General features: G+C 33.9%; 1 protein-coding gene across 2 annotated transcripts in view; it reads right to left on the bottom strand.

The window, feature by feature from the left end:
• Positions 1-12,502, bottom strand: part of LOC135123547 (ubiquitin carboxyl-terminal hydrolase 31-like) — a 92,203-nt gene that overhangs the window by 19,660 nt on the left and 60,041 nt on the right. For both annotated transcript variants that reach the window (XM_064048315.1, XM_064048316.1), the window contains one exon: positions 8,415-8,736. In XM_064048315.1, coding sequence (XP_063904385.1) covers positions 8,415-8,736 — 322 coding nt within the window. The remainder of the gene's footprint in view (positions 1-8,414; positions 8,737-12,502) is intronic.

Here is a 12,502-nt window from a genome sequence, read left to right as displayed (position 1 = left end):
GTCATTTCAAATTTAGAATGATGAACACCAATCAATCAAACAAGTGACAACACAACAACGAAAAAATGTCTTACTATTATTATATTACATATTGTGATTTTTGTTGTCACTTTCAAGTTGTATTCTACTCAAATCTGAACATATGTACCTACATATTTTCCTTTATTTACTTTATTTTTTTTTTTAATTACGACAAGCAGCAATTTTTATTTGATTAATTATCAAAAATTGCATAAAGGTCTTGCTACTAGTATAAAATTCCACCGTTTTGATTAAACTTGAGATTGTTAAAATATTTAATGTTTACATCACGATTAGATAAAAATATTGGTCTCAATCATTATTTGCAAACAATAATAATACACGTTAAATGCGTATCTCTAACTTCAAGCAAGACTTACAAAATAAAAGTATACGCCACAGTTTACTATTTTTCATTTCTTTTATTTTTTATCTAATAGGTTAGTAGATGAAGCATTTGGTACACGTGAATACACAAAAACATGTTATGGAAACAATAACAACAGTGATTGTGATAACAAAACTAGAAATCAACTTTGCGTTGTTTACAGTCGATCCATTTTATTTTCAGAATAATTAATAATTTTAATTTTTCTCCGCTATCTTGCGAATTTGTATTTAATTATCTATTTGTATAAACAAAAAGATTTATATTCCAGTATTGTGTAACTGTGTTATAAATAACAACTGAAAAATTTTGGAGTTTTCTTCTCACACGCTATGAATATACATATAACGAGAAAAATTTAATAACCGAAGTTCCATTTTTTTTTAAATAATTATTATTATTATTAAAAAAAAAATACTTGAGTGTTTTACCTCGGTTTTACTATAAAATCACATGTTCATTCATTAAATCAACTATTAGTCAATATACATGAGTGGTATCGCCGACCTTGTAACTTGTTTGATACACCAAAAAAATCTGTTTGTCATGCCATGCTGTGGTTTGATGTTCGTTGCGGTTGTATGTTTGTTGTCAAAGTGGAATTTACTTTCACCTCGAAACACGCCAACACCGTGTCAATTATTGACAAAAACATCGTTTAAATAAATTGAAAGAAAGAAATTTAATGAAAGATTTTTTCAATGTTCAAGTCATCATTTTACCAATGTTGACAAAATTTGCGACATTGTTTTAAAATATGTATTTCTTAAAATATTACTAATATACCTTTCGTTTTTTTACTACATTTGATAAATTTGTTAAGTCACATCAGATTTTAAAACTGTTGTATCATCATTATAAATAATACTAATTTCCCCAGCAATGACAAGGATTTTATATAAAAGATGAAAATTGTGGAACCCAGTACGGTGCTTTAGAAAGTATGATATAATTTTTAATATATTACATATGTATCAAAAGCTATACATTTAACGTCAAAACAACAAAAAAGACTGTGACAGAATGATTTTTCTCAAAAAGATGATTAATTTTGTAAATCTTCTATGCACAACACTTAATATGTGTAGATGTATTTGTCCTGCAACCGTATTACGAAAATTTATAATGATTAGTGATTATTTACTCAAATCCTTAATAATGGTGTGATAGATATCACAGGAGGATCAATGTGTTTAAAAATAAGTGTGATTATATTTTTTATAAGGCATCGGGTTATATGTAATTTTTTTTCGTCGATTATGTAAGAATGTGTATTTTATATTTTTTTTAGAGACATCCCACAATTTATTAAATATTTAAACACCGTTTTATTATTGCCGAGATTTTTTGTACACAAGCACTAATGGTTTAATTCATTAATCATACACAATATTTAAAATCTGTTGTAGAATATGGAGGCTTTAAGGCTTAAGAAATTAATCGCATCACTGGTTTTTGATACGTCTCTAATGGCCAAAAAAAAAAAAAAAAACACGAAAACATTTTATCTTTTTCGAATCAGTTCAGCGAAATGTATATTCCAGAATTTTTTGGCGACTTTTCAAAAATTTCATATTTTCAATATCCCTCACATGAATGTTTTGATCGCTTTTCGAGATTTCCAAAATATTTAAAACAAATCATTTCCAAACCGAATTTTTAATTAATTAATACGTTATACTTTTACGCGACTTTTTTTAAAGACAACTTTCCAAAAATCTCAATTTTTCAATCATCTGTGAATTTGGATCAGTTTACGAGATTTCGAAATATTTAACAAAAGCAAATTTTTCAAAAAAATCTAGTTGTCTTGTACCATTTACACTTGTTTTTTGAATCAGTTCATCGAAATGTATATTCCCGAATTTCATGAGAGTTGTAAAATCATCTTCAAATCGAAGTTTTTCGAAACATCTCGTTGGAATGTATTTCAGAAATTTTTTCAATACCCTCCAGGTATGAATTTTTCGACCGTTTTTTGAGACATACGTATTTATACAAAAACAATTTTCAATCCAAATTTTTCAAAATTTTGGAATCAGTTCGTCGAAATTGACTTCCCAGAATTTGTTGAGAATTTTTAGGTCACTTTTCAAAAATCTCAATTTGAAATCTCATTATTAGAAATAGAAAAACAAGTCTAACACGAAAGTTGTACAGTTCATAGAGGACCACATACCAATTATTTTCAACTATACAGAGTGCTCCATTTTTAAGGTTAACACAACTTTGTTTTTATGAATAGAAAACCGTATATATTTTTATATTTTCTGATGTACCTCTTCTTAGGAATGATACCGGGTGTTCCTTTTATTTGATACAACCTTTTTTTTATTTCTAAAGATAAACATATAGTTCTTTGAGCAAATTTGTATCATTTTAAAAGATCACTTACGTGAATAAATGCCATGAGTGTCAATTTTTCAGGCTACTAGATTGTCATCAATAAATAATATGAATTTTTCGTTTATTTTTTGAATCACTTTTTAAGTAGGTATGTATTGATGAAAAAATATACCTCGTGTTCCATAAAAAAAATAAAGTTGACGTCATTTCCGGTTTAACCGTAAGTGATAATAAAAATGTGTGGTTGCCATCACATAGGTCTTTTAAACTGATAAAAATTTGCTCAAAGAACTACAGGTTTATCTTTAAGAATACAAAAGTTACAGGAGATTTATCAAATAAAAGAAACAGCCTGTATATACAAATTATGCCAGTTTTCTTGAAATTTTATAAATGGAAAGGTTTACAAAAAAAAGGAAAACATTTTATTTTTAAAATATGGGTTCCAATATTTTATGAAAAGACAAATAATTTTTTTTTATATGTGTTTTCTATACTGATTTTTTTTTACTTTTTTAAAGGACACAACGACGTATTGAAAGAAAAAGAACAAAAAATAGCGTGAGTTGCAGTAATAAAAATACAGAGTATTCTATTTGAAAAAACCTGAAAATTGAAAATTGTAATTTTGTTTAACATTTATTGCAACACAGATCTTAAAAATAACGTAACTGCAAGTTTTTATAAACCTTTGCGTTACTAATACAAAAAAAAAGTTGGCAACGCCGTATCGGAATTTCAAACTTAAATTAGCCTATGAAGAGGCTATGAAAATATCCAAAAATATTATAAGAAATTCTATTAAAAAAAAAAAACACATCAGCTATGCCTTGAAAACAAAACACTCTGTAGGTCGAAAATAATTTTAGTGTATGCTACTCGAAAAACCGTACAACTTTAATCTATAACTTTTGACCAGACGCTTAATGACTCACCCTGTATGTCTTACGACTTTTTTGCGGATTTTTGGGAAACTTTTCAAAAAACTTAATTTCTCAAAACGCATTTTTTTACGTTTTTTCGAAATTTAAAGATATTTAAAAAAATTCATTTCCAAACCAAATTTTTCTAAACTCTTGATTTCGAACCTTCGTTTTTCAAATCAGTTCGTCGAAAGTTTTTTTGAGGATTTTTAGGCAACTTTTTCAAAAATATCAATTCTTCAATTCTCCTCGGATGAATTTTTGGACCGTTTTTCGAGATTTTGATATATATTAAAAAAAAAAACATTTTTTTTTTAAATCTAGTTGTCCTAGAACATTAACTTTTTGTTTTTCGAATCAGTTCGTCAAGATGTATAACCCCGAATTTCATCAGTTGTTAGGCAACTTTTCAAAAAATTCATTTTTTCATATACTCCTCCAATTAATGTTTAACCGTTTTTAAGATACTTAAAAAAATTCATTTTCAAACTGAATTTTTTGAAAATCTTAGTCCGGGACTACAATAACACGTATGTTTTTCGAATCATGTCGTTGAAATATATTTCAGAAAATTTTTTGAAGGTTTTTAGCCAACTTTTCCATGCCCTCCACGTATGAATTTTTCGACCGTTTTTCGATATATTTACATATTAAAAAAAAATCAGTTTCAATCCAAATTTTTCAAAAAACCTGGCCCTTTTTGGAATGAGTTCGTCGAGATTTACTTCCCCGAATTTGTTGAAAATTTTTAGACCACTTCAAAAATCTCAATTTTTCAATAAAACCCTAGATTGAATATTTTGACTGTTTTTACGAGATTAAAAAATTTCATTTTCAAAACATTTTTCGCAAATCTCCCGGGTCTGAGTTCGTCGAGATATACAGGGTGAATCACTAAGCGCGGTCTCCTTGATGTCTCATTGTTAGAAACAGAACAATGAGTCTAACACTAAAGTTCATTGAGGACCATATATCAATTATTTTCAACTATACATAGTGCTCTATTTTGAAGGTATCACACACAACTTTGTTTTTACAAATGGAGAACCCTATATATTTTTATATATAGATTCTGATTTACCTCTTCTTAGGCATTATATTATAACCATTATTTATTTTCAAAATTCCGATTTTTGTTTTTTTTTCAGAAATGCGAGGGCTTTATTTTTAAAATTTGGATTACAATATTTTATGAAAAGGCAAAAAATTTTGTTTTAATATACAGTAAACCCTCGTTACTTCGAACTCGGTTAAGACAAACACCTCGTTATTACGAACTGGAATCAAAGTCCCAAACAGTCCACTTATAAAACGAATGCAACTTAATTCGGTTTACACGAAATTCGGTTAATACGAAACTCGAACAACTTTTTCGGCCCCAAGTTATAATTCTCATATAAAATCACTCGGTTAACGCGAACAAAAAGTGCAAACTCTTTGCATCGTGCTCAAATACGATTTACTTTATCTTAATGGGTATCTAGTAAGCACAACGCAAAAGTATGTCTCTGTGTGGTTTACCGAGTTGTAATCAGTTCGCTCTTATCGTTCAATGTGCTAACGTCCAAAATGGCATAGCAAAAACCAAAACGAGGCCAAAAATCCATTAATATTAAAACGAAAATGCAAACTGCAGTAGCTAAAAAGTTCGCCATTCCAAAATCTATATAGTCCACCATTCTGAAAACCCGATCTCAAATAAAAAAAAAAAAGTGTTGGGATCATTTGTGTCAAATTTTTTCACAAAGTTGTTTAGGAAAATTGATCCATGAAATTTTATATGTATGTAGTACTAGTATTAGGGGCCGGTTTATAGAACAGCGAGTTAAATATTTAATCCTCGATTAGTTTAACAGAGAATTAAAATGTGGAATATGAGCCCGTGATTGGTTGAAACATGCATGTTTCCTAGCAACGGACCTCAGTTAAAAATTAATCGCGAATTAACTTTAACTTCGCTTTCTATAAATCGGGTCTTAATGTTCAAAATTTGGTTATGCATTGTTAGAAATCTAATACGAAAAAAAATTCAGCTTAAATAAGTTGTTTTTGTTATATTTGTGTTAAAATGTCAAAAAGTGATTTTCGGTTATGGCGAATTCGGTTAACACGAATTGGTCAAGATCATGGTCCCGACGGGTTCGTGTTAACGAGGGTTTACTGTACAGTATTTAACCCTGTATTTTTTACACTGATTTTTTTACTTTTTTTTTAGGGTGACGCCAACATATTGAAAGAAAGAGAACAACAAAATAGCGTAAGGTGCAGTAATAAAATACAGGGTATTCTATTTCTCCACAAAATATTGCAACACAGATCTTCAAAAGAACGTAACTGCATTTTTTTGTAAACTATTGCGTTATTAAAACAAAAATAAAAAAAAACTGGAAGAAATTGGCAAAGCCGCATCGGAATTTCAAAATTAAACTATGAAGAGGCTAATAAGAATTTCTAAAAATAATAGGAAACTCTATGAAAAAATAAGTTGTGAGCTATACCTCGCAAACAAAACACTCTGTATATTCAAAAATAATTTTAGTGTATCCAAATTTTCCGAATCAGCTCGTCGAAATATATTTCCGAGAGTTTTTTGAGGATTTTTAGGCAACTTTTTCAAAAATATCAATTCTTCGATAATCTTCCCCGGATGAATTTTTTGACTGTTCTTCGAAATTTCGAGATATTTAAACAATTTCATTTTCAAAACAAACTTTTCGAAAATCTTAGTCCGGGATCAATGACACTTTGTTTTCGAATCAGCTTGTCAAGATATACAGGGTGAGCCACTAAACGTGTGCTCCTCGAACTCATTAGCTACTAGAAATAAAGAAAAAGTTTGTAGGAAATATAGTTTTAATTTCTAGAACTGTTAATACAGATGTTTAAAAAAATGTACCCAACTTTTAGAAAATTTTGGAAGCAGTAGGAAGTTTTATTTTAATTTATAGGTGAGAACATCTGGTTGAATATGGTGATCACTGATCCAAATTTTTTTTTTTATATTATATTTCAAAATTCTTCATAATTCTGATATGTTTTAACGTAAATTTAACTGACAGTCTAAAATTCCGATAAAACTGCCAAATTCTTTAACTTCGTAGTTTAAGGGTGGCGTCTGGTTCAGTTTCGCCCAATACTAAATACATTGAAAACATCGTCGTAGTTTCCGGAATTGCATTTTTAAAATACTGAAATCTCCAACCAAGTCAGAATCTAAGTAAACCTGCATTCTGCTACCGCATCACAGCTCGTTTAATGCCGATTTCTCGTTTCAATAGATTTTGACTTTTCGCGAGTTATTTACCTCAGTCGTGGATTTTTTAATATTATAAATGGTATCAAAAGAAAGCTGACACTTTTCCTCAGGGGACCTCCTATCTCAGAATGCAAAAAACTTCAGCACTTCGTCAAAAAATGCATCAATGTGCCGGTTAAAATGTGATGTAAAAGTTGTTCAACTTTATGATTTTTTTTTGTAAAAACTGCATACTAGATATGAATATAAATATGGAGGTCCCCTGGACTGAAGTTTGTTAATTCGAAATATAATTTTTTTAAAGCGATATATCTCATATTTTTAAAATGCAACTCCGGAAACCGCGACGATGTTTTCAATGTATTTAGTATAGGGCTAAACCGAACCAGACGCCAGCCTTAATATTTTTTAAGCTTGGTACAGGGATTTTTTAACCAATTTTTTCGAGTTCTTCAGAGCCTCTTTAAAAACATTCGAAACATCCGAAATAACAATAGAAAAATTGTTGGCATATTTTTTTAGTTTAATATATAACCTGCAATCTAATGATTTGACAAAGACTTTGTATATTAGATGTATACATAATTTTTTTCTGCAACTGTATAAGTTACTATTACCTTTTTTCCATATATTTCTGTATTTACCTGTACCTTCTGTGGACAGCAGAAAACAATTTGGAAATTAATTATTTAAAGGTAATAAAAAACGATAGTAAGCATTAAACTATCACTGGTTTAAAAGCATTGTTACGTTGATCGTAATTTAAAAATCGGCGGGAGTAAAACTCAACAATTTATTTCATAGTAACTCGAATTTACACGACTTATTACACAGCGATTATGCACAAAATAACTCCACAACTTGACTCAACATTCTCTGGATTCGACTCGACTGAATTTACACGTTCCTCTGGATGGATCACGAACGCCACTTTGAGATTTTTCTCGACCCTGCAATCGAGATTCCGGTAACCCGATCCAGACTTGTCTTTAAGCGAACGCCACCCGGCCACCATCACCGATGATGAGTCACCCATCATGGCCGCACATACTAGAAAGCTCTCGACGGCCCACAGGCGGCGTATGGGTTTATTTCATAACAGTATTATACCCTCTAAAGGGTTCGAACCAATTTTTTTTCCGAAACTGTTTTTTTCTTAGACAGATTTTATCAGAGTACGTATGTATTTCTAATTAATTTTCTTCGTCATCAGTGTTGCTTTAGAAACCACACACTTCAAACCGAAAGCGCACCTTTAAAAATACGCAATTCAACAAAGCATTCTTTCGTAAAATCGAAATTATATATTACACTTTATGACACATTTCACATAAAACGGAAGCCCATAAAGATACGTATCATTCCCCACGAGCCATAATTATCTATCGATAAATAATTCAAAAACCCTATCGCTTAATGCGACTTTCCCACGTTTTTTCTCTTCTCTCTTCCCCCCACACTGGGCCGCTTGAAAACTCACCGAATCGCTTGTATCCATCACCAACAGCCACCACATTGATCCAACACAATAAAATGTAAGCACTGGTCGTGTCTTCTTCAACGTCCTTGAGTTGTGCAACTTCGATGCAATAAATCGGATCGATTTCACTAATAATATTCACCGATTGCGTGTCGGTAAAAGTCCTTAAAAACCCCGTCTCGCCGATTTCGGTGATGAGCATGTTGGCACGTTCGATCGACGTGTCCGATTCGAGGATGTCCCTGAGTTCCGAAACGGTGGCACCCGAGGGCATACTCAAGCCGATCTGGACTTGTCGCGGTTGCTGGGACGTGTAAAGGACCTGGAATTAAGGATTTAAGGGTTACTTTCCTAAGAGAAAATGCAATGATTGATGTAAAATCCTTTTCACGAGCAGAAACTTGCTTGTGGTTTATGGACACTCGAAAAAAGATTTGGAAGCTAAGAGAATTTTAATGCCAGGAAATGAGTTCGGCGTTTCACCAAGGGCATAAATTTAGAAATAAAACGTTTTGCTAAACATTTAAAAAAAAATGCTCTTTTAATCTCGTAAGAAAAATTGTGAAAAGATTCGCCCCGAGTGTTAAAATATATGGGTTTCTCGATCAACAGTTTTAAAGATTTGCAATTTTACGGGAAAAAAATTGTCGTATAGTAAAGCAAGCTGACTTTGGCCTTTCTTGCCGTAATGCTTCTAATACCTGCTACTATAGCCGGGGAAATTTAAAGCGCCAGATGTAACTTTTACAGTCACCATAGCATTACCATGAAAGTAAAAAGTAAAAACTTCTGTAAAAGCGTCAACGCAGCTTTGCCTTATTCATCTTTTCCTCGCTCCTGAGTTGATGTTACAGTTAGGTCTACCACTTTAAATTTCCCCGACTATGTGGGTGTCTTTTTTTTTATACAACTCCTGTAACTTTTTTATTTTTAAAGATAAAAATATAGTATTCAAATCTAGTTGTTTGAAAAATATTTAAGTGTTTGATCTGTGAGTCCGACATTTGTAACAAAAAGGTTGTTCGGGTGTTTGGATCTTTATCATTGTAATAATGGCTCAAAATTATAATATTGAATAAGTTTAAATTTTCAATATTATACCGCATGATCAGAAATGACTGAATCGTCATAATGTTTGCTATAATTTCTGATTGTCAGCTGTCAAAATTGACAGGTTGTTGACATTTTTAAATTATAAATACAAAAAAAATTGTATCAGAATTTTTGAAACAATTTATTGATAATTTAAAAACAGAGGTTAGTTTAAGGCGAAAAGAGAAAATTCGCAAATATCCCCGAAGATGATGGGTCAGGTCAGGTCCAGTCAGGTCAGGTCTACGAACGCCAGAATGCATAAAATTGACCCAAACGTCTCCTTTTCCTAATCTGAGACATTCTGCATGCTCTAAGTGTGTTTCGTTGCTCAGAATCATAAAAAAATGTTGAAATATAGTTCAGATTTAATAAAAATCGACAAAAATACTGTTTCTACCTAAAATTTGATGGTTTCGTTGCTCTTTCCGAGCCCGTAGGGTTTCTGATTGGCTTAAAACTACAAAAAAACACTTCAAAAGTGACGTTTCTGAAGAATTTTAACAATTTTCTTGTATCTACGAACGCCAGAATGCATAAAATTGACCCAAACGTCTCCTTTTCCTAATCTGAGACGATTCTGCATGCTCTAAATGTGTTTCGTCGCTGAGAATCATCAAAAAATGTTGAAATATAGTTTAGATTTTAGAAAAATCGACAAACATACTGTTTCTAGCTAAAATTTGATGGTTTCGTTGCTCTTTCCGAGCCCGTAGGGTTCCTGATTGGCTTAAAACTACAAGAAAACACTTCAAAAGTGACGTTTCTGAAGAATTTTAACAATTTTCTTGTATCTACGAACGCCAGAATGCATAAAATTGACCCAAACGTCTCCTTTTCCTAATCTGAGACGATTCTGCATCCTCTAAGTGTGTTTCGTCGCTCAGAATCATCAAAAAATGTTGAAATATAGTTCAGATTTAAGAAAAATCGACAAAAATACTGTTTCTAGCTAAAATTTGTTGGTTTCGTTGCTCTTTCCGAGCCCGGGGAAAAAGGAAAAAGGAGATAATTGACCAACTTTTCCCGATGAGACCTGTCCAGGAGCCGGTTTCGCTGACGAGAGCATGGGGAAGTCTCCGGGTCCAGATATGATCCCTCCCGAAGTTATAAGGTTTATCGCTGAAAACGGGACCGAGAGTATAATAAAGGTCTTCAAAAATGTACTGAAACGGGGTGAATTTCCAAAGCGCTGGAAAGTAGCGGATTTGATACTTATCCCTAAACCTGGCAAAGAAATAGAAGACCCAGGTGTCTTCCGACCAATAAGTTTAATAGATTGTGTGGAGAAACTACTAAAGCACGTAATAACGGCGCGTTTAAACGAGGCATTACAGCGTAAGGGTGGAATGTCCCCGAAACAACATGGTTTTAGACCCGGTAGAAGCACGCAATTAAAGAGGTATGCAACATCGCTGCAAATGGGAAACCAAAAATTCGGAAGACACGTGAAATCTGTACCCTGGTCCCGGTGGATATAAAGAATGCTTTTAATTCCATACCGTGGGAGGTTATACATAATGAACTTGCCAGGATAAGTATTTCCGCACACATTAGGAGATTGATAGCTAGTTACTTGACGGATCGTTACGTCAACTTGGGAGATGGCAGCAGCAGAGTCCTTACTTGTGGGGTACCCCAAGGCTCCGTTTTGGGACCGGTGTTGTGAAACATCGGGTATGATAGCGTATTAAGCCTGTCAGTTCGGAGAAATATATATTTGGTAGCATACGCAGACGACATGGGAATAATTGCCACTGCTAGGAAAGAAGGTTGGTGAAAAGGGAAATTACGGAGAAGGGCCTAAAAATTGCTATCGATAAGACGGAGGCAATTTTCCTTAGTGGAAGAAAAAAAAATCTATCCCTTTCACTTCTCCATTGATCAAGAGGAGATCAGAAGCAAGAGAGAACTCAAGTACCGCGGTGTAGTTTTTGACGGCCATCTGTCGTTTGGAAAGCACCTAGTCTAGGTCACCTGAAAGGCGGGAGGGCGGGAGAAGGCAAGAGACGACTCATAAGCTCGATGGTCCAGTCGATGATATTGTACGCTGTAGAGCTTTGGGCGCCAGCAATGAAGACCAAAGCGCATCTCGAGAGAGTGGATACTTGCCAGGGTGGACTAGCTTTGCGAATATGCCGAGGATACTGTACCACTTCCATGGAAGTGGCCAGAATTCCGAGTGACCTGATACCTTTAGACCTAATGGCCGACGAAAGACGTCGAAGTGCGGGCGTGACAAATGCAGAGAAGAAGATACAGAAGATGCAGACACTATATGAAGTGCAGAGGAGATGGTCTGACAGTGAAAAAGATGTCTGGATTCACCGCCTTATGCGGGATATCACTCCGTTTTCACGCTGGAAAATTGGAGCAAAAGAAAAGACATGATTGAAAGCATTATGAAGGAAAAAGAAGCGAAGGAACGCAGACGAGAAAGGATGTGAAAGATAAGGTCAGGTCAGGTCACAAGACAAGGAAGGAAGTGGCGACCCCCCCCCCCCCTGAAGTAATGCTAACGCGGTTGGGGGGGGGGAGGTAGGGGGGTAGGAGAACAGCTGGTCGAGGAAGGTGTTTTAGCCGGTAGAACTCTTGGGTCGGGTTGGGTCAGTAATAATAAGATATCGGTCCTGGGGCCGCTCTTGTGGAACACCTATGATGAGGTATTAAGAATGGAGATACCTGATGGGGTAAAGAATGAGGAGGACCTAGAGAAGGGACCAAAGAGGCACTGCGGCTCGTGGGTGTATGGATGGGGGCTAATGGTCTCTCACTTGCACCCGATAAGAGCGAAGCGGTGCTGTTGGTAGAAACAAGGACGATCCGAGAGATGAGAAAAGGAACGATTGAGACCTGGAAAAGGGTGAGGTACCTTGAGGAGGAATTTCAAAGAAACGTCAGGGTGGCCAAGCAAGTCGAACGGGTGATAAGTAAGGCGAAGATGGTTGTGAATCCCTGGGCTGACTGCTACCCAATGAAGGAGGACCCAGGGCGAG

This window comes from Zophobas morio, unplaced genomic scaffold (assembly GCF_036711695.1).
Source record: "Zophobas morio isolate AGI-343-1 ecotype UQ-CSIRO unplaced genomic scaffold, CSIRO_AGI_Zmor_V1 ptg000006l, whole genome shotgun sequence".
NCBI lineage: Eukaryota > Metazoa > Arthropoda > Insecta > Coleoptera > Tenebrionidae > Zophobas > Zophobas morio.
This window is presented reverse-complemented; position numbering and strand designations above follow the sequence as displayed.